This window comes from Alosa pseudoharengus, unplaced genomic scaffold, assembly GCF_046254945.1.
Source record: "Alosa pseudoharengus isolate Yale_2024_CS ecotype anadromous, Long Island Sound unplaced genomic scaffold, YU_APseudo_1.1 YU_APseudo_1.1_scf_3, whole genome shotgun sequence".
In the NCBI taxonomy this organism is placed as follows: domain Eukaryota; kingdom Metazoa; phylum Chordata; class Actinopteri; order Clupeiformes; family Clupeidae; genus Alosa; species Alosa pseudoharengus.
This window is the reverse complement of record NW_027468718.1, coordinates 21,247,651-21,268,199: the sequence shown is the minus strand read 5'-3', so window position 1 is coordinate 21,268,199 and position 20,549 is coordinate 21,247,651. Positions and strand designations below refer to the sequence as shown.

At 43.7% G+C, this 20,549-nt stretch overlaps 3 protein-coding genes across 3 annotated transcripts; 1 reads left to right on the top strand and 2 right to left on the bottom strand.

Moving 5' to 3' along the window:
- The first annotated feature begins 1,567 nt into the window (after positions 1 to 1,567).
- galnt5 (polypeptide N-acetylgalactosaminyltransferase 5) lies at positions 1,568 to 7,542 on the top strand. Its single transcript, XM_076263560.1, has 10 exons — positions 1,568 to 3,243; positions 3,347 to 3,513; positions 3,631 to 3,750; positions 3,897 to 4,032; positions 4,182 to 4,301; positions 4,465 to 4,582; positions 4,674 to 5,003; positions 5,372 to 5,452; positions 5,654 to 5,806; positions 6,429 to 7,542. The coding sequence occupies exons 1-10, from the start codon at positions 2,072 to 2,074 to the stop codon at positions 6,567 to 6,569; spliced, it is 2,538 nt and encodes an 845-aa protein (XP_076119675.1). The 5' UTR covers positions 1,568 to 2,071; the 3' UTR covers positions 6,570 to 7,542.
- A 223-nt stretch (positions 7,543 to 7,765) lies between these two features.
- On the bottom strand, positions 7,766 to 9,656 carry ermn (ermin). The gene is made up of 2 exons (XM_076263561.1): positions 8,871 to 9,656; positions 7,766 to 8,438 (listed from the first exon to the last, which is right to left on the bottom strand). Exons 1-2 carry the CDS (start codon positions 9,502 to 9,504, stop codon positions 8,044 to 8,046), a joined length of 1,029 nt encoding a protein of 342 aa, XP_076119676.1. The 5' UTR covers positions 9,505 to 9,656; the 3' UTR covers positions 7,766 to 8,043.
- Positions 9,657 to 14,932: 5,276 nt separating this feature from the next.
- cytip (cytohesin 1 interacting protein) lies at positions 14,933 to 20,103 on the bottom strand. The gene is made up of 8 exons (XM_076263559.1): positions 19,795 to 20,103; positions 19,212 to 19,261; positions 19,028 to 19,082; positions 18,625 to 18,727; positions 18,341 to 18,434; positions 17,947 to 18,013; positions 17,564 to 17,630; positions 14,933 to 17,097 (listed from the first exon to the last, which is right to left on the bottom strand). The coding sequence occupies exons 1-8, from the start codon at positions 19,960 to 19,962 to the stop codon at positions 16,691 to 16,693; spliced, it is 1,011 nt and encodes a 336-aa protein (XP_076119674.1). The 5' UTR covers positions 19,963 to 20,103; the 3' UTR covers positions 14,933 to 16,690.
- Positions 20,104 to 20,549: the final 446 nt, after the last annotated feature.

The following is a 20,549-nucleotide window of genomic DNA, read 5'->3' as shown; positions in this document are numbered from 1 at the left end:
ACATGCAAAAGGCATACATTTGATTTGTCTCATTGTAACCATTCTGGGATGGAAAAATTAGCCAGTTAGTCCCTGGAGCTTACCAACAGATATTAAAATGTCAGATTCATTCAGTGCACTTTCATATGTAGAAGAAGAATGGCAGATCATTGGCCATAATGTAAATTTGCTGCAAGTTTCATGCACACTTTCCTCACACGGCTGAGATGTGCTACAAAGAGCAAAAAAGGGAAGTAATTGATTTCAAACTAATTGTCCAAAGGTCTCCCTGATGGGAGCCATCTGTCCACACAAGCAGTACATTCAGTAAAATTGTATCATAATTAATTAAAGTGTTAACAAATTACATACATCATAGTTAACATGGAGAGAAACTACCGCAGGAAATGTTATGAAACAAATTAGCCTCAACAATGAAAGAAAATTACCTCCCATAACTAAATATTACACTCATTTCCGCAAGCCATATTTCTTAATGAATTCTCTAATTAATTTAATTCACACATTGTGCATAATTTGAAGCTGAAAATGTCAGTGGGTCAGACTTAACCATAATCTTGCTGGCTGTCTGATTCAACAAGAGACATATTAGCAAAACATGACCTCTATGCAAATTACAGACCAACTGTTGTAATTTCAATTCCAGAGTCTGATTAGCATGTTGCAAAGATACAATACTGACTACACAGGGACCATCCCACATGTGTTTATGTCAATTTGACATTACCTGTCACCTTCATCATAGAAATTAGCCTCCTGTGACGTCTCCCAGTCAACTAATCTAGGACATACACAGAATCACTGGCAGGGCAGGGATTACATGTTCATGTCAATAGAATTTTCATACAATTTACAAGTTTTAAGATTTTTCTTTTCTTTTTTTTACCAGCAGCATAGGTTAATTCCATTAACCTTAGCATGCATAAGCTGATGCTTTTAGCCATGGACATCAATTTGATTATTTTCATGGGGGGGAAATAAGCTTGCAAATCTGTAAGCAAGCTGGGCATTTTGTTGCCTTGAGGCAATACCTGAGGCCAATCAATTCACATAGGCTACATAAAAATGAAGGCACCCACATTGAAGGGCACCCACATTGCTGCCAAAAGCACCATACTGGGGGAGTAAGCCCGTCTCATTGGGCGAGGTGGAGCCAGAAAGGCCTCAGGAGGATAGGTTCCAGGTGTCAACTTGAAATAATGATGTCTCTGTCCCCAATGATGGTAAATAATGATGTCTTTGTCCCCAATGATGGTAAATAATAATTGCTCTGTCAGCTAACTTTGAACTGACATCCCTCCACCTTCTTCTTCATCAAAATATTCTCGCCCGAGCGCGCACACACACTCAAAGAAGGTACACTGGTTTATGAGACTGAGCAAAAAATCTTAAAATAAGATTGCGTGTTCTTTCATACCCTGCTTCTCATCCTCCGGCCTACTGTACTGTAGCCAACGCCACGATATTCACATGTCGACAGGTTATATTTTCTGTTGACTCTGCCACTCCTACTTCCACGCGTCTGTTGTATAGCAAGCATAGTTTACATGTTCTACGTGGTACTCTCTCGAGGCGGACTTCTTGCGTAAATACAGGAACTGCCTTCTTGAGTCACTGACTGGCACTAGTCAGAAAGGAAATCTTCCTTGGCTGTGGATATATGGCAGAATAATTAGGATCGATATGCTCCATAGTCTGTAATGGTAGCCTAATATGGTTTACGCCATAAGAGGAATGGAAAACTGCGAATGTGGAATGCAGGGCAAACTAATGTAGCCTACTATGCAACAGTTCAAGAACAACTCGGAGCCCCATGAGGTAGCTATCAAGTCAGTACAGAACATACTTTTACCACTCAACACATTGCTACCTCTCTGGAGAACTTATCGAATGCTAAAACCTTTCGTCTTTATGTAATTTTCAAGGAGAGTTTGACTATAGGTCTACGTAAACTGGCCAGAGTGCAATGCCACGCAGACATGTGTCTTCAAAGGTAGGACCGAAGTTTTGCAGAGCAGAAATCACTGTTTGAGAGAGTTAGCCTATTTTGCTTTTTAAATGTACCGTGAAAATGAAGATTAGGAAATTCTTTCGTGGCAGTGGGAGGGTTCTCGCGTTCGTTTTCGTGGCGTCTGTAATTTGGCTTCTTTTTGACATGGCTGCACTTCGATTATCTATCAATGATGTCAACAGTCAATTGTTGAAAGAGCTTGTTGTTAAAGAAAGGGCGGCTATTAGAAGACAAGCCACGCGCCGAACACATGTAGAAAACAGAGTATTCAAACATCCAGTGCAGAAAGTGCCTGTGGACTTGAGGAACGATGTTAAAGATTCAAAGAAATACGAGAATATTGCTGAAGTGTATCGTAAGAAACAGAAGCCTCAGCCTGGAATAAAGGAACACAATGTTGCACAAAATGTTGCAAACCCAAAACCCGAAAGCGTCACATTACATTCACAGAAGAGTGACAGAAAAGTTAATGTAAAGCATATGGTTGAGGGTTTAAATGGACGTGAAGTCGCGAGGAATCAAAAGGAAGCAACTTTGAATATTTCCAAAACAATGAATATGTCAAACTCGGACAAAGTCAGATTTCCTAAAGCAGTAACTCAAACTATTAAAGGCACAGTAGCGAAGGACAACCCGCAGAACGGGATTTTGTCAAACGTCAAAGATCCCAAATTAACCAAAGCGCCATCTGGTGTTCAGGAAGAAAGGCACGTCATTACAAAAGTACCACAATTCAAAGAAGAAGCCCAGAAGGAGAAAAATAAAGAAAACATAAAAATCAGCTCACACAAAAAGGCCAATGAAACTGCCAAACCAGGCCTACAACAGCAGCTGCCCAAAAATGATACCAAGGTGCAACCCAAACCTGACTCACAGGTTGCAGCAGTTGTCAACAATGCTCAACAGAACACAGGGCCACTGAACAAGAGTGACCCTCACCCTCTGAAAACCCAAATCCAGCTCACTCCTCAGCACATGGCTCAAAACGTGGAACCCAACCAAGTGAAAACAGCTTTTGTTCGAGAAAAAGGAGGACTCCATAAAGTCATGGCCTTGGATGTGACCCTGAAACCCCGGGATGCCCGAGCAGTTGGCCAGTTTGGACAAGCCGCAGCTGTACCAAAGGACAAAGAGCAGGAGGTGCAGAACCGCTGGAACGAAGGTCATTTTAATGTGTACCTGAGTGAGCAGATCCCTGTTGACAGATCCATCCCAGACACCCGCCCTGCGTTGTGAGTATGACAATAGCATCCATGTCTTGGTGGTGCTGTTTTTTTGTTTGCTTAGTTTGTTTTTTGTGAAGTATCTTTGACTTCAGACCATTGTTTTGTTTAGATGCTCTGAGAACATGGTTCATAATAACCTGCCAACCACGAGTGTGATCTTCTGCTTTGTGGATGAGGTGTGGTCCACATTGCTGAGGTCAGTTCATAGTGTGATCAATCGTTCACCACCCCACTTACTCAAGGAGATCATTCTGGTAGATGACTGCAGCACGAAAGGTAGGTTATATGTTTGACCCACATATGAACTCCAAGAACACATGTGAACAGCCTCTATTGATGTGCTAGACGAAGGGGAAAATCTAAGTTTCCACTTGTGCTTTCTTCCCCCTATAGACCACTTGAAGGAACCATTAGATGCCTACATGGCCAAGTTTCCTAAGGTGCGGATCATCCGCTTGAAGGAGAGGGAGGGATTGATTAGAGCTCGGCTTGCTGGGGCTGCCCAGGCCACTGGTAATTCTTTTACTCTCAAAAGCAAATGAGAATGCAGATTTAGATAGATATTTCCTCTTAGAGCTCCCTGGAATTTTGTAGCTTTAGTAACAAAGCTTTCCCTTAACTTGCTCCTTAAATGTAGAGTGTTTCCTTTCTTTTTTCAGGTGAGGTGTTAACCTTCCTGGACTCTCACGTTGAGTGCAATATAGGCTGGTTGGAACCCCTGCTTGAAAGAGTTTACATGGACAGACGGAAAGTTGCCTGTCCGGTTATTGAAGTCATTAGTGACAAAGACATGAGGTAACAAATCCGATTTATCACGGAGATAAACATAGAAAGCGTTTGCAGAGATTAGATTGCATGTATTATGTGCATATCTTTCAAATTTGACCACAATTCTGTTCATCAGAGTTCACTGAATGGAGACATGTTTTGTCCTTTTTGTGCAGTTATGTCCAGGTTGACAACTTCCAAAGAGGCATTTTCAAATGGCCCTTGGTCTTTGGGTGGAGCACCCTACCTGAAGATGTCATCAAGAAGAACCACATGAAGGATAGGGATCCTCTCAGGTAACATGTATTCTGTTTTTTTTGTTTGTGAGCTGTTCAGTGGGAATTTATAAATTAAATGAAAAATTAATTTGACATAAATGACCTGGAATAATGGTACAAGATATGTTGAGGTACAAGATATGTACAAGATATGTCTATTTTGATCTCATTTGTTTCATAGGTGTCCTGTTATGGCAGGAGGTCTCTTCTCTATTGATAAGAAGTACTTTTATGAGCTGGGATCTTATGACCCAGGCCTAGATGTGTGGGGTGGTGAGAACATGGAAATTTCATTCAAGGTACTTTCATGATATTCTATGTTTGTTATATGACACCAATATGGGCTGTGGCTAGAGCGCCTGTTGTCCTCACTGATGTCATTTTGCCCAGATTTGGATGTGCGGAGGAGAAATCGAGATAATCCCCTGCTCTAGAGTGGGTCATATCTTCCGCGGCCAGAACCCCTACAAGTTCCCCAAAGACCGACAGAAGACGGTGGAGCGCAACCTGGCCCGGGTGGCCGAGGTGTGGCTGGATGAGTACAAGGAGCTGTTCTACGGCCACGGCTACCACCACCTGCTGGACAAGTCCACGATCGACATCGGGAACCTCACGGAGCAGATTCAGCTCAGGCAGAAGCTCAAGTGCAAGAGCTTCAAGTGGTACTTGGACAACATCTATCCAGACATGGATGCTCCGCTGGTCAAAGCAGAGGGACTGGTAAGGGCCCAAGAGAATTGTGTTAAACTATTTATTATGTCACAACATTTGTTTTTCACATTGTGCATGGAGTTGTGTTACTTTCAGCAGCAGTCCATGTCGTCGTTTATTTGCATCTGGTTTGCGTGTAACACAGATGAGCACAAAGAGACAGTGTCACTTTTTTTTTAACAAGACAAAAGGGTCCTTATCTCGGACAACAAGACCAACTGTGGCAGTGCTGTGCTGTAGCCTTGACTGTATTTGACGAAGGCCTTGTTTTCTAGATTTGAAAGTCATCATGCCCTTTTCTGATAAGACTTCCTTTTACTGTTGTTAGCCCCTCTGTTGAGTCATTGCTTGCTATGACCACCATCTCATTTCATCAGGTTTTCAATCTCGGAACTAGAAAATGTCTGGCCATACAGAACAGAACCATTGCTTTTGCAACCTGTGATCTCAGCAACCAGGTAGTTTAGAGTTCAGCACTACGAATTTTACTGTTTTACTGATTGTCTGTTTGTATACACTTCTCAACAACATGTCATATATGAAGCAGCCATTTTACTTATTCCTGTCCTTATTCCTAAAATGAGGACCAATAAAACAGTGGTATCAGTACAGTTGTTTGGTGACCCCTTCGGTGACCCCTTCCTCCTCATCTGATCCAGAACCAGCACTTTAACTACACCTGGTTGAGGTTGATCCGACAGCAGGGCCTGTGTGTTGTGCCGCAGGGCCTGGGTAACCCTGTCTCTCTGGAGCCATGTGACAACACCAAAGCCCAGCAGCGCTGGATGATCAACAGTAATAATAAACTGCTGGTATGTTCTCCTTGTGACAGGGGCTTTTCAGTCTTTTTTTTCCCCCATGCGTATCTCCCCCAAACACCAAAATGTCCTGATTTGCGATTCTTATCACATGCTGGGGAAAAAAACTTGATGAGTCCCAAACACTTAATGTTATTCATGTTTGAAAAACTATTGTGAACATAGCAATAGAATTTTGTTAAACATCTTGGTGCTGCAGAATAACCTTCAGAGAGAAGTGCAAAGAGAAGTTGAACAGACAGTAGGTGGGTTTACATGGATTAAAATTCTGATCGGATCAGCAGTTTTATTCTGATCAAGGTGTTTACATGTGTAATTTCTATTTCGATTGAGCCGTTATTCTGATTCTAATCGGAATAGAAGTGTCCATGTAAACCCACCTAATGAAAGAGGTGGTGTATTCCGTTCCTATTCCGATTGAATAGCCAAGGAAAAGTAGGCAACAACGGCCATTCCGATCAAAGATTCTAAAGAGCTTGAGAGCACCTGATCAAAATAGAACGTACCCCATGTAAACAGACGGCACACATTTTTCAATCGGAATAGTTTAATCGGAATGACAAAAAAACTGTCACGGGAAACGTGGCTGCTGTAACACGTTGCCTTCTCTCTGCAGGCCGAGCACATCATTGTGGAGAGCACTACCCGGCGTATGTGTTTGGAGGCCAGCTCCAAAGGGAATGGGATCTACGTGAGGGACTGTTTCTCTGGCAGTGATCTGCAGAAGTGGCAGTTCACACACTACTATGCTCAGTGACTTTAAGGACTGCATACATACACTGGTGGATCTCTCTGCCAACACAAAGAGATGTCATTTTTTTCTGTTGAGCCATTTCCTCACTCTTACCAAAAGACAGTTTTCCGATGTCAGTGAAGTATGCACACTACTGGTATAATTACATGGTGGTAATATTGGGTAATGTTGGGACTGTGCAGTGAGCATGCAGGCATCTGCTTTTACTCCTCTCCCTGCAATGGGATGTTATTCAAAGCAGACTATGGTCTGAGTGACCGCTTTTGTTTTCACAGATTTTTTGGGGTCGGGGTCAACTTACTTCTTTTAGTGAATTTTCACAAATGTTTCACAAATCTGTGGTAGTGATTTTTTTTTCAAGGGTTTTACAAGGATTTACATTTGAAAGCAATATTGTTTTTTAACTCTAGGCAAACAGTTCTCTGATGAATATATAAGAACAGTTTGAGGGGTAGTGGTACTGGAACGTCTCTTTGGGAGATGGTCTGCTAACAGAGAGAAGACCACATACGCTTCTCTGAATCTCTCTGTCAAAATCAAAATGTTTACAGTGTGAGGAGTACACTTTCAGAAGGCTAGCTCTATTAAACCATAGTGCCTAGTGATTTTTTTTCTGGTCTTGTTCTTGCTTTCAGTATTGCAGTACAGTATGTGCTTTGACTATCTTCAAGACCTTATTAACTTTTGAGGATAGTGCAGTAATAAGAAATTCTTGATAGAATAAAATATTAGATTATTAGAATATTACACATTTAACATTTGTTCATATCCCTCAGTCAGGTAATGTTTTCACTAGTAAGCATTAGTAGTAAGCAAAATAGACACTAGAGGGAACTATTGTCACTGCTATTTTTATGAAAGATTCTGTGTGCTCATGGAATATTTTATGTTTCGTCCACAAACTATTGAATGGTTAAAGTATTTTTGAATGCTTTAACTCTTGAAGTGAAGATTAAATTGTCATTTGGGTTTTTCATTTGTTAGTAATGAATTGAATGTCCCAGTTGCCAGTTTTGCTCCAGTCAGCCCAAACATACCGGTAGGTATTGAAAGTGCACATGGTATCTAAAAAGCACAAACACAGGCAAATTATATCTAGTGCCATTTGTAATCTTCATGTTAATGCTCACAAGTAGGATTACAGGCTTTAGGCTTCTTTAAACATTTTCATAAGCATTTTGCTTTTATGTATATCACTATTCTACCTTATATAACATATTCTACCCTGAATTCTGGCTCAGTACATTACATAGACTGTGTAACACAATCCTATCCACTAACATAAATATTCAGATGTAAATCTCTGTCCAGACTGACATCCCAAACCAATCTGTCACCATGCAAAGGGCACATATTTATGTTTGCCTTTTTCCCAAGTAACTGAATAATCATTACTTGTTAGTCATGATGGTTGTTACCCATGGCCTGGGTGTTAACCATGTCATGCTATGGATATGTGAGTGCAGATTCTCTGAGTCTATATGTTCATCATGGCCTCAAACTCATCGATCCTCTGCCGGGTGTTGCCCTTGCGGATCTTGCGGTAGGAGACGGTGTTGTACTTGGACTTGGTGAAGCTGTGCTGCCGCTGGGGCTTCTTGCGCCGGACCGTGGAGGCTCTGTCTCCTGAGGGAGGCGAGCCGGGCCCAGAGCCGGAATCAGATGCGTGGCTCCGCGGCGCATCAGCGTTGGCGCTCCCACCCAGCGCTTCGTCCTGGCTGTCGCCGGTGAAGTCATCCCCAGAGGACAGGTCGCCAGGACACTCCAGACCTTCGGACGGCCTGTCGCCCCCGCCTGTGGCACCGAGTGTGGGCACAGCATCTGCTGCCTCGTTGCCACCTGTCATGACTTCTGCCCGTTCTCCCTGTGCAGCTGGGCAGGACAACATGTTAGATCACAGTGAGTTACACTGTTGACCAACACACTCAGTGAAGTCTTTGGCTATCAAAGAGTACTGTAAAGTACAACACAACGGTAACTAACATATTCCGGCCATACCCTTGTTTAATCACTATAATCTGATTATTTTCTCCATTGGCATTAGATGAAAGTCCTTGGGTTTACTCCACAAACTAAGCAGTTCTAAAAGAGATATGTTTTAGGCCTAGTAGTACAATAATTTTAACCCTTAAAGATGTAGGCTTAATCAGTGATATTAGTAAATACAGTAAATTAGGGTCTGAAATATGGGAAATTGTGCTTTATCTATAAGCAGAGCAAATACACTGGCTGTTAAATCACTATGCACTTTATACACACATTGAGTCAATTATATTTTGTATCTTTTCACAATGCAGGCCTTACCTTCCACAGCTGTTAGTTCCTCTTGTTCTGTTTTCTCCTGCTCAGGTTGTGTCTGAGCCATGGCAGCGGCCTCCTGCAGCATCTCTGTCTGTGTCTCCTTAGACATCAGTCTCTGGGGTTCCGTTGATGTGGAGTCGAGCTCCTCAGGGCTTCTAGAGAGTTCTCCCTCTGTTGTTGCAGAGAGTTGTCCCTCTGTTGTTGTCACGTTGTCGCGCTCGCCTGGGAGCTCGGCGGGACACGCGCCACTGTCAGGCGCCGCTGTCTCCTCCGGCTCCTGTTGGCTGGTCGGGCTGGCGTCGCAGGCGTCCATGCTGGAGGCAGCCATGGCGCTGTCAGTCTCGGGCTGGGAGCGGCTCAGGCAGCTGGCTGCCTCTGGGACGCTGGCGGAGCTGTCTGACCGAGCCGACGCCTCGCACACAGACTGGCCTTCTTGGGTCCGAGACGGTTCCAGTCCTTCGCCGTCACTAATTGATCCTGAGAGAGTTGATTGTCCACTCTCCGGGCACAAAGATGGGACAAGTTCCTCATCTGCCTGACACAAAGGTAGTTCTGATGGTTTGTGGTCACACAAAGGTTGGATTGTTTCTCCACTCTCAGTACACACAGACTGGACTGACATATTCTCTGGTTTCATATTTGGTTCTGATTCTTCAACATTACAGGCATATTTAAGTGATTCGCCACTTTCAGTGCATGTAGACTGCGTGGACTCTTTACTCTCTTCATTCAACGATGACTTAGCTTTTCTGTCTGTACTCTCAGGCTGGGCCAATTCTTCACTCTCAGCCACTAAAGACTGAGTACACATATCTTTCCCCATACGGGAAGATTCAGCTGAGTCTTCTGTTTTAGGACATCTAGAATTATCGTCATCGCTCTGAGTCTCGGGTAGTTTCTCACTCTCTGCACGCGTAGGCTGAGTTGACTCGGCAGTTATCAAGCCGAGGGGTTCACCTTCTGATTCTTCCGATTCCTCATTTCCTGAGCTCACAGGCACACCACTCTGTGGCTGACCCAGCATCTCAGTTTCAGCACCAAGAAACTCAGTTGACACGGCACTTTCAGAACCTGGTGACTCACGCTCTCTTTCATCACACAGACTTCTGTCTGTTTCTTCCTGTGCCTGACTGTCATAAAGGCTCTTGGGTAACTTTTCGCATACTGCCGACTCCTGTTGCTCTGATGACCCGTCAGCATCACAGAGAGGACCAGATGACTCCTCGGCCTCACCACCTGCCGGCTGAGTCAGTTCTTCACAGGAAGCCCCGACTGGGCCAGGAGGAGGACTACTTCTGTCTCCCTGCGGCTCCTCGTCCGCATCGTAAAACTCTGAGTTGTCATCGTCGTCCACAGTGCATTGGTCCATAGTCTCTCCCAAAGTCTGGATGGCCCCAAGGGTTATTCCACCAATGAAGTCAACCACTTGGGCCGTCATGGCTTTCCCATCGAGATCCAATGGGGCAGCCACAACCTCTGCCATATTTACTCACTTTTACCCACTTCCGTGATTTAGTTTGTATGGATTTAACTTGTTTGTTGCCCTTACAAACAAAAACAACAAATAATCACTTTGTGTCCAGTAATGTCCCTCTCATTTGATTCCTCTCAGACAGATTGATTCACTGTCCAGCACTTCTCATCTTCAGCTGCTGGAAGCATCCATCCCAGTTAACACAATCACTAACGCTTCCTCTGCAGGAGAGTAAGGACACGAGCCATGTTGTTGCATGTTAATGAATAAATGAACAAATGAAGGTAGTAAGGCTTTTGTGTTTCCCTGTGATGGATTTCTATAAGCGAGCGGGTCCAGGGGAGAACAGGCGTTTTGTGCTGTGCAAATAAATGGGCTTTTGTCTGTTCCCCTATGACCAATGGGCCGATTGTCCCGTAGCTTAATCCTTCCTGAGTGACCACCTTCTCCTGCAGATATTCTGACCCTGGATTAACATTCTCCTGAAGGTTTACATGTCAAATTGGTGTAAAGCAGTGGTAGCACACCCGCCCAAGGTGAACTCTGCCCCTTACATATGTCCATAGATACCATTACATTTTCCACTGAGGGTTTTCAGGCTATTTCACTAATATACTATTATAGTTTTGCAATGAATTAATACATTTTGTTATGCAAAAAGTGGAGAATTTTGTTTGTGCCTCGTGCCTTTCAGTGTCTTCAAATCTGACATAGAATCATGAATGTCCAATTATGGGTGAAATATGAACCTTTAATTGAATAAAATAATTTTAATTGACAGGTGTGTGTGCACACTGAAGTTTCTATAGCATGCTTGTGATTATTGATAGTATAATTTCAACTTAATTTCTACATCTTATTACGTAGAATAATTTTTATGTATTGCCCTTGTGTACTTTAGATACAGTTGGCATATTATGTTAAGCTATGCTAAATTTATTACACAATTGTGCAAAATTGCACTTCCAAGATTATGTAGAGATTTGTGTTTGAATGATTATTATGACCGCCGCTAGCGAAGCGGTCATATAGGGATTGTCAAAGTCAACCCACCCACCCCCCGTCCCCCGTCATCTACTTCCTGAATTTTTGGCCAACGATACCTGGGACACCGAAACACCGGGGCACATGCAATTTGGTGGGTATGTAGCCCCACTAGACTTTTACGGAAAAATTTTGTTTGGTCCCCGGGGATCCCCCTCCCCCCCGCGCTGGGCCCCCCGAAACCCCAAAAATTCAGTTTTTCCTAAATAACTACCTGAACCGTGGCACTGAGGATGAAGAATTTTTTATGGTATGTTGGTCTCAAGGGCCCACATCAACCTGGCCCATAATCACTCATTTGTGATTTGCACCCCCTCCCCCCCCCCCCCCCCCCCGGTAAAAAATGAAAATGCTATATCATTCTGCTTTAATGGCCCCTATCTTCAGAACTGCACCAAAGTTTATGTGTATGATTAACCTGGCATTCTCTGGGGGTATGCCAAGTTTCGTAGAATTTCATCCATGGGGGGGTCTAAAAAATGTTAAGTTATGTGTACATTTAGTGACTGTACACTCATTGGCCTGTAGATGGCGGTGCACACATATACACACGCACACACACAGGCACGCACATACTATCGGTATCGGAAATTAGAACGGCCGATACATAATTACAAATTCAGTAGGATTAAGTGCGTGCAGGGTGTGAGAGGGGAATCGATGTGCTTTGATTCCATCTTGGTAGTTGTAGTCTGTGAGATTAAAAAGCACGTGTGTGTGAAGTATCCAAACAATGACACCTTCATTATGGCTTTCATTATGGCTGCTTTAGCAACAGACCTTAAGTTACTGTGCAGTGGGTCCCATTTAGAAGTGGGTACTTCATTCGCGCTTTCCGTGATTCACGGAGCTGCGTGGATTTTATTACAACTTTTCGCCACGATGTGGCAGCTTAAGTCCGCTTGATACTGTAAGCCATTGGTTTCCAAAGGAGATTTTATTTGTGTCGCCAGCATAGCCTATTGACAATTTATGTTATAAATAGGCCTACCTTATACCTGTAGCCAGAGACTTTCTAATGTGGAGACACAGCACTCAAAAAATACTCCATAGAAATGCATGGGGCTAGTTTGTCACGCCAATATGGCCGTTGTCTACACATATCCCACCCCTTCTTCGGCAAAACGTCGACATGTGAATACATTGAGCCAATCATGTGGTGTGATGTGAATACATTGAGCCAATCATGTGTTGTGATCTCGCCGCTGGAGCAAGATTGGTGTCGTGAAGCCTTGCGCACGCGCATTTCTGCTGAATAGGATGCCCGACGAGTGCCCATAAAGCGCTGTCGTATGGCCGCCGAGTGGAGGGACTTGCCTAAAAGGACTTTGCTGTAGCTTAGGGAAGCTAACAGCTTTCTATTAGGATCTAGTTTGTTAACAGTCACGGTTTTGTCATAACTCCCTGATGCATTTTTGCATTTAGAATAGCCAGAGCGTGGATATCTCAATCGGAAAATTAAACAATATCGGGCGCCTACCATGGACTAGGCTGGGTGAACCCAGCCTGATCTGCCGGCGATTTATTTTTTGATTTCTTAAAAGATTGAGCTTGGTCTGGTGAAAGCCAGACTAGCCATGGACCTTACAATGCAAGGGAACATGAATCAGCCTATATTTGCACGAACAATAATGGACAACAGCTCTTCAACTTGGCCCGTTAAAATGTGTATGAACAGTCTAGCGACGCATTTCATGAAGGCCCATTTGGACATGTCAGTTATTTGCACCACAGGTTAGATGTAAAACTACATTTCGTTTCAGACTACTGGTACTTCATTTGTGCATTGACAATAAAGTATCACATGAACTAAAGATGACTAAAATCCTATGTAGAAGAAGAAACATTCACAAAAAATCCATCCATCCAAAAATGACCTTTCTTTTTGATAGCTGTTGAAAACTGCATGGAACTGACATAGGCGGGTCAATATATGAAAAAAAAAATACCTAACCTCAAAAAAATTGATACAAAAGGTTTTTCAACTGATTATGATACCTTTAGATCTACTTAATAACATTAAAAATCTAGTAAAATCTGACCCCAGTAAAGGGGTCATTTTCAAGATGGCGTCCAAGATGGCCACCAGAAGCTAATTTGGGATATCTGAAGCATTATTCAGCCTAGGAAAGTGTTTTTCATGTTTAATCAGATTTAGCGGTCACTGAATCATATATGTCACTCTAAAGTATCAGTTCATAATTTTCAAGATGGCCACCAGAAGCTAATTTTGGCTATACTGTATCTGAAGCATTATTCAGCCTAGGAAAGTTTTTTTTGTGTTTAATCAGATTTAGAGGTCACTGAATCATATTATGTCACACAATCCTTCATTAAATCATGCCACCCTAAAAAGATGGTTGTGGCGTAACAAGAGGTCATGAATTAATTTGAATCTATTGAATTGTAATTAGTCCCTCCTTTTCCACAACTTTCCAACCATGCTGCCAATTCAGTCTACTTAAAGCATAGAGAACGATAGACATAATTTCATTCTACTTTTTTTCATGACTTTCTGTCAGTTCAGTCACATACATACGACAGACTATTAGGGCCACACATATATATTGACCCGCCTAACAGAGATGTTTTTGTTTATTAATAAATAAATAAATAAATAACAAAAAATATAACATTATGCTGATACCTTCTGCTTTTCCCAAATACAATGTAGCCTAGGTGTAAGTGACCTTTCATCAATCCAGTTGCAATGGATGAACTGTGATGAACTGCCCTACTTGTGATTGTTTAGAGATTTTAAAGGTTTTATAACAATGCTACAAATTTTTTGGCTATTCTACAATCTATTCACCTTTGCAGCGCCAGCAGGCTACTTTCTGTGCAGCCGCACACACACACAAAGGCATGCCAAACAAGCATACACAAAAGTTTCAAGAGTGAGGGATGGAGTAAAAGATGGAGACAAATTGATTAGTGTGATTTATTTTCGTGGAACGGATGAACAGGACTGAGCGGCGGTCATATTTTGTACCGCTATGCGGTACATCTAGTTATATAAATCTGTCATGTATGGGCCATCTTTCCCTGCTACCCTATGTCATTTGAAGCTGCAATATGGTTCTGGTGTAAAATTAGCAGGCCAACTACCAAAAAGCAGAACTGTGCAAACACCATCAACCTCCCAGTTTCTACTGATAAAAGCTTGCGTCATGCTAACTGATGTCTTTTGGTAACAGAAACAAAAAAACGTACACGGTGTTCTTTTCTCACACACTGCTCTATCACAGACCACAAACTACTTAATGCTTAACTACGCAGCTAGAGGAAACCACAGGTGTTTATTTTTCCTTCACATGACCACACACCTCCAAAATTAATTAAAGAGGCGGCAGCACAAATTCTTGCCTTTAAAAACACACCTATCAAACTGTTGCACAGTGTTGAATAATATTAAATGGATGCTAAGTCAGTTTTAGAAGTTGGTGATTCATCATTTACTTTTCTTGCATGTTTTTTTTTTTCTTTTTCTTTTTTTGTCCATGTATTAGATCCTGTCATAGCACAAAAAGAAATTTGAGAGACAGTATGTTTTTCCACAAAAAATCTCAAGTTTATTTAGAAACTTATAATACACATATATTTGAAACTCATATGAAATGAAGTGTGTCAGGGATTTCCTGCTCTATGCAAACACAAACACAATGCTCTACAGTTTTACACTTGTCTTTAAAACACACTTTTTGACTTTTGACACACTAGGCAGAGGTGTGAGACCCATATTCCAAGAACAAGGTTATTCTCACACTACGGGTGCAAAGTAAATTTAGAACCTGTACAACAACACCTCACACCCTCAGCCCTGACCCACTGGTCTGATAACATCTGAGCAGCCTTGCTCATTCAGCTGCATAACTACATTTAACACACATCTACACTTCTACTACATTTCATTGTGCTATACTTAAAAACAACACCTGTTGCAGGTAGGGCTTTTCAGGATCGAGTATAGGCTCGCTCAGAAACGTATTTTGGAGCACAGACCCTCTCAGCACTCCCCTTTTTTGTACCCTTTTGCTATTCTAGTCTGAAACCAAATGGCACTGCTATATCTGCTAATTCCACTGCTACTCCCCCTAGTGGAGAAACCTATTCAAAGCAGAAACATATCAAGAGGAGAAATCAATAGGCCAGTCCAGTGCCATGTCAACAGACTTTTATAGGATTCACATGGGTTCAGCTTGGAATAGGACTGAAAATGATTATAGCACCTGGAGTCAGGATGCATACAAATCCACAGAGTCTCCTCTCACTCTCTGTCCTGATTTGACTAAGAATTGTGAACCTGTCTCCAGTGAATAAGGTCCCAGTGGTGCTCAACAAGCCCATAGGTACAGCAAGGTGAGTATGACTTCTGGCATGTATTGCACGTACCAGAGAGCAGCTCTGCGAAAAAGATACAGTCTGGAGGGTAGCACCGTGACAGCCCACATCCTGTTTTGAGCTTCACACAAACCGTGCGGTTTCGATTTCTGTGTCAGACTGTTGCTACCAAACTTAAAAATCTGTCCTGGATAGGACATATCTGATTGGACAGAGTATTTCAAAGAAAATCTAAAAGCTCAGATATCTGCTCCTCTGATTTACAGTAATTCGTTGAAATAGGTCATCAAGCCAGACAGTGCGTGCTCCTTAGTCTTTGAAGATTTGCATGGCTACATCTTTTGAACAAACATGAAACAGTAGATAATGAGGCCTGTAGTTGTGGTTAACACTGAAAATGGGATAATTACAGTTTTTAATGCGAGATGCCATTAATGCTGCAGATTCTCCATGCTACTGATAACCTTGTGCTCTTTTGAACCAGGTTTGTGTCTGGAGATGGAGTGAGTTCAGTGCATCACGTCAGTGCAACACTACAAACTCCTAAGCGTGATTTTTTATGGGGTTCAGTAACCAAGCCCTTACTGGAGGAACTGAGGACCTTTCCACTGCAATGCAGAGTCATAGTGAATCCTCTCTGACGGACTACTTGACTCACCCTGCAACCATCCACCTGCACCTGCATGGCAGACACTCTGTGGATATCTGTCTCTCTGCCTTCATTGTCCCAATGGCAGTCAAACAGATGAATTTCAGCAGGTGCAGACACAATAACTGGAGGCCTATTGTTAATGTGCTTTTGTTGAGTCCAGTGACTAAACGCTGTGTGGTGGGTTGAGCCTCTCTAGTGCAGAGTACTTAATGCCTGAGCGCAACCCGGTCGGGTGCTGTGACGACGCTTTCACGTCTCACGTTCGTCTGGGGTCAACAAGAGGTTAGTGTTCAGTCATTGGACTGTGGCCGCTCAGCTGGCCTCCTCCTCCTCCACTGAGTGGTTGATGAACTTGAAGAACTGCTGGCGGACGCTGCACTTGCGTCCCTTCCTGGGCAGCGTGCCGAACAGCGACGTCACGCGGCTGGCGTCGCAGGTCGGAGAGGGCGAGGGGCTGCCGCTGCTGATGCTGCGTGTGCGGGTGAGCGCCGGCCGGTGCGGGCCTTTGGCGAAGAAGACAGACTGACCGCCAGGGCTCAGCGGGCTGAAGGGGTTGTTGCAGTCGTCGAAAACCGGCGAGATGCCGTCCTCGCTGTCCGACATGAGCAGGCTGCGGCAGCTGCTGTCGCTGGAGAAGCGCATGCCCCGCTGGCTCGGGGGGGACGCCAGAGATATGAGGGACTCCAGGGACGGCATGCCAGCATTGTCCACCAGGTTACCTGCACAGCAGAGCAGAGCAGCACAACTCTTTACTTACTGCACACGGTGCAGGCCACACATCATCATAGTGAGCGCTCAGCACTTCTTCTCTAGAACTTAGAACTGGAACTGGGTGGAGACCACTCTCGAGTTCCGTTTAGCCCTCTCAGTGGTTTTGACACCCACATACTGTACACACAGGCTCTCACTCAAAACAAATAGACTCACACACATGCACACACCATCCACACAAAACAGGGCGTGGTGAATAAAATAACCTCATGCAATTTGCTGTCATTCAACTTAACTGAACTCTTAAGTGTGCTTCCAGTGAAGTGTGCTGTGTGTTTTTGATGATGGTAAGTCAGATGTGGAGTTCCCCCCTGCACCAATCACTTTCTCATAGGAGTCTCTTAATGGGGTGGCAGAGTTTGTGTATGTGAAGAGGAAGTGAAGTGGGTTTTTCAGCTGTCGTGTTTTTCTCACCTCTAGTAAGAAGCTTTTCCTGTTGAGTGAGGGCTTGCAACTCCACCCATCTTTCGCGCAAATTTTGCTGTTTAGGTGAAAAGAAAGAAAAACCCCTCACATTAACACATGAGCAGAGCAGAAAAAATAAGCATTTTTCAGAAACTGGAGAGTGTAACTGTAACCAACGCATTACATTTCAGAAAGCAAGCCACTTACACCATTTTCTGAGTTCCCCAAGCTATAAAGAATGCACTACAGAACTAACTATTTTTGTGAAAGAGCATTTGTGGGCTGCATGTTATCACTTCCTTCATCAGTAGCCTATCCTCCACTAGATCAGTGCACATTTCTACACCTGCTCACATGCTTACAACAAACACACATGGTCTGGTCAGACCTACCTTGAGTAAGCTGAGCTTCTTCTCCAGCTCAATTCTCTTCACCAGGGTCCCACTGACTGTCTCCATCCTGAGGAGAGAAAACCACCACCAGAACAGTCAGATAACGCACAACTCCCCACACGGAGGATCTGGAGCATGTTAGTGCATGAGCGTGCATGAGCGTGCGTGGGAGCAGAACTAACTAATTCAGTTCACGTTTCTCTGTTGACCAGGTTCCTCATTCTTGTATCCTTCGTGGGGAACCAGGTGTTCTTAACAGTGGTTAATTGCTGGCTGCAGTTTCTTTATTTGGTCTTTTAAATGACATGGATGTTACCGTGCAACACTAACACCCTCTGTCCACCCACCACATCCCAAAGCACAGTAAACCCCCACGGTACAGTGTGTTGCTCACTTTAGCACGTTGGTGGACTCCATGATCAGGCTGATTATGTCCTGGTGAGAGGAACCCTCGATACTGATGCCGTTGATAGTGACAATCACGTCGCCTGAGAGAGAGGAAGAGAGCGTGCAGAGAGAGGAAGAGAGAACACAGTGAGTAGAGTGGGGTGGGGGGGGGGGTAGTGGAACAGAACAAATACCTATTTAGACTGAGAAGCTGAGAGAAATGATGTGTGTGGGAAAGAGGTTTGGAGGTCAGGGGTGGGTGGAGAGGAAGTGGGCTCTCGGGCAGCTCACCAGCGCTCAGGCCTGCGTTCTCAGCTGCACTGTCCTGCTGCACGGTACACACAAAGGTGCACATCTCCACCGCCGTGGTGTTTTTCAGCTGCACCCCATACGTCTGCACACACACGCACGCACAAGCAAACAGCTCAGGTTATATAAATTAATTATGATAATGGTCACAAGAAAGGGGTGTATTATTATGCACTGTGCATCTCTGCAAATTGTGTGTTAGGGTGTAAGTAGTCTATTGTAAAACACACGTTTACGGTGATACAGAATACACCTTTACAGTTGAATTTCAAATGCATATAGAGTTGTTGATGTGTGATATAATATTTCACTCTTACAATTATAGACATGGATTCTCAGGCAACTCTTGCTGCAAGAGCAACATCAAAAGAGTGTGAATTCTTACCTGCACTTCAAAACCGTACGCCTCATTGTCTTGCTTCTCCAGCACCACTGTGGTCCTGTGTGTGAACACATCAGAGAAAAAATTAGCTCAGCACGGCAACTTTGCCAATTCATTAGTCTAGTCTGTCAACATTAAATGCATGTGTTGTATCAGACAGAACGGGCAGAACAGTCTATATATTTACCTGAGAGGGTCGGAGTAATCCACCAGAGAGTTGGAGCGAGTTCGGTTCAACTGTGGAAGAGGAAATATCACATTTAAACCACACTATTCACTGACCTAGTTAAGCAAGATTGAAAGGCACTTAACTTGATGATGATTCTCAACAACTACTGAAGAAGACTTAATTATACTATTATACTGTATTTAGAAGTCAACAAGAGAAGACTATTGCATGACGGAAAGTTGACTGAAAAAGTGATCAACACTGATGGCGAAACAAACTCAAATGCATGAAATGAAATGCAACATATAGCCTGTGCAGAGGATCAGTGAATACTGTAAAGCAGTATAAATCACCTATTACATAAGAGCACAGATTAAAAAACATTAAATCTCCTGTAGTTCTTTTTGCAGCCCCTGCACTATAAGCTGTGGTTTACTGAGAGCACAGAAGAAACATCAAAAGCCCCTTCTACCAGCAACTATGTTGAAAAAATATACACAAATACACATATACACATTAGTCATTTCAAACTTCACATTGAGTTTTGCCAACTTTGTTAAGAGGTTAGGACTGTGGTGAAAAACTAAGTGAGAGCCGGTACCTGTCGTCCCATTGTGTCAGCTGAGTTGTTCCCGTTACGGGACTTGAGGCTGCCCCTCAGGGAGTGCCTGTGCCAGAGCCGGCTCTTCTTCTTGAGGCTGCCCTCGCGGGTGTTGCTGTCCTGGCTGTCCAGGCGCACCAGCGATCTGAAGCTCATGGTGGATGTCATGCTTGGGCTCTCGGATCACAGCTGCATAGCGTTCAGAAGCTGCACCAGCGGTTTGGTTGCATGCGTGCGCGGGCGACCTCAGAGGCTGAGTGAGTGACTGTGGAACTCGGCGGAATGAGTGAGTGAGTGAGCAAGTGAGAGTGTGTGTGCGTGCGTTTGTGCGTGTGTATGTCAGGGGACGGAAATCCTCCCCATGTGATCACAGTGGACCTGTGTGCGTCGATCAAAAGCCTCACATACATCCTTTTTCTCTCTCTCTCTCTCCCTTTTTCTCTCTCTGTCTTTATTCCTCTCTTTATCTGCCCACCTCATTCTATTATATATTTATTTCTAAGCACTTCAGCTGTAAGGGAAACTGCTTAGTTACAAGTTAAATATGCCTTTGTGTGTCTGTAGCCTGAACTCTGAGATGAGTTGATTCATGGTTTGTCTGAAGTCAGAGATGCATGAAGGGAACTAGCCCCTCTGCTGCCGACCTCCCCACCACCACCTGTTTCCTCTCTGTCTCCCTTTTCCTGGGGGGGGGGGGGGGGTCTTTGGCATGTGCCACCACGGATGCATGCGCGCCGCCACAGATGCCAGCAACA

Bases quoted from the DNA above. Each gene is read 5' to 3' on its own strand.
- galnt5 (XM_076263560.1), top strand. From the start codon at position 2,072: ATGAAGATTAGGAAATTCTTTCGTGGCAGTGGGAGGGTTCTCGCGTTC. The intron at 3,514-3,630 runs GTAGGTTATATG...TTCCCCCTATAG, and splicing joins AGATGACTGCAGCACGAAAG to ACCACTTGAAGGAACCATTA. The intron at 3,751-3,896 runs GTAATTCTTTTA...TTCTTTTTTCAG, and splicing joins TGGGGCTGCCCAGGCCACTG to GTGAGGTGTTAACCTTCCTG.
- cytip (XM_076263559.1), bottom strand. From the start codon at position 19,962: ATGACATCCACCATGAGCTTCAGATCGCTGGTGCGCCTGGACAGCCAG. The intron at 19,262-19,794 runs GTACCGGCTCTC...CCTCTTCCACAG, and splicing joins CTGACACAATGGGACGACAG to TTGAACCGAACTCGCTCCAA. The intron at 18,435-18,624 runs GTGAGCTGCCCG...CCTCTCTCTCAG, and splicing joins GAACGCAGGCCTGAGCGCTG to GCGACGTGATTGTCACTATC.
- ermn (XM_076263561.1), bottom strand. From the start codon at position 9,504: ATGAAACCAGAGAATATGTCAGTCCAGTCTGTGTGTACTGAGAGTGGA. The intron at 8,439-8,870 runs GTAAGGCCTGCA...TGTCCTGCCCAG, and splicing joins GGAACTAACAGCTGTGGAAG to CTGCACAGGGAGAACGGGCA.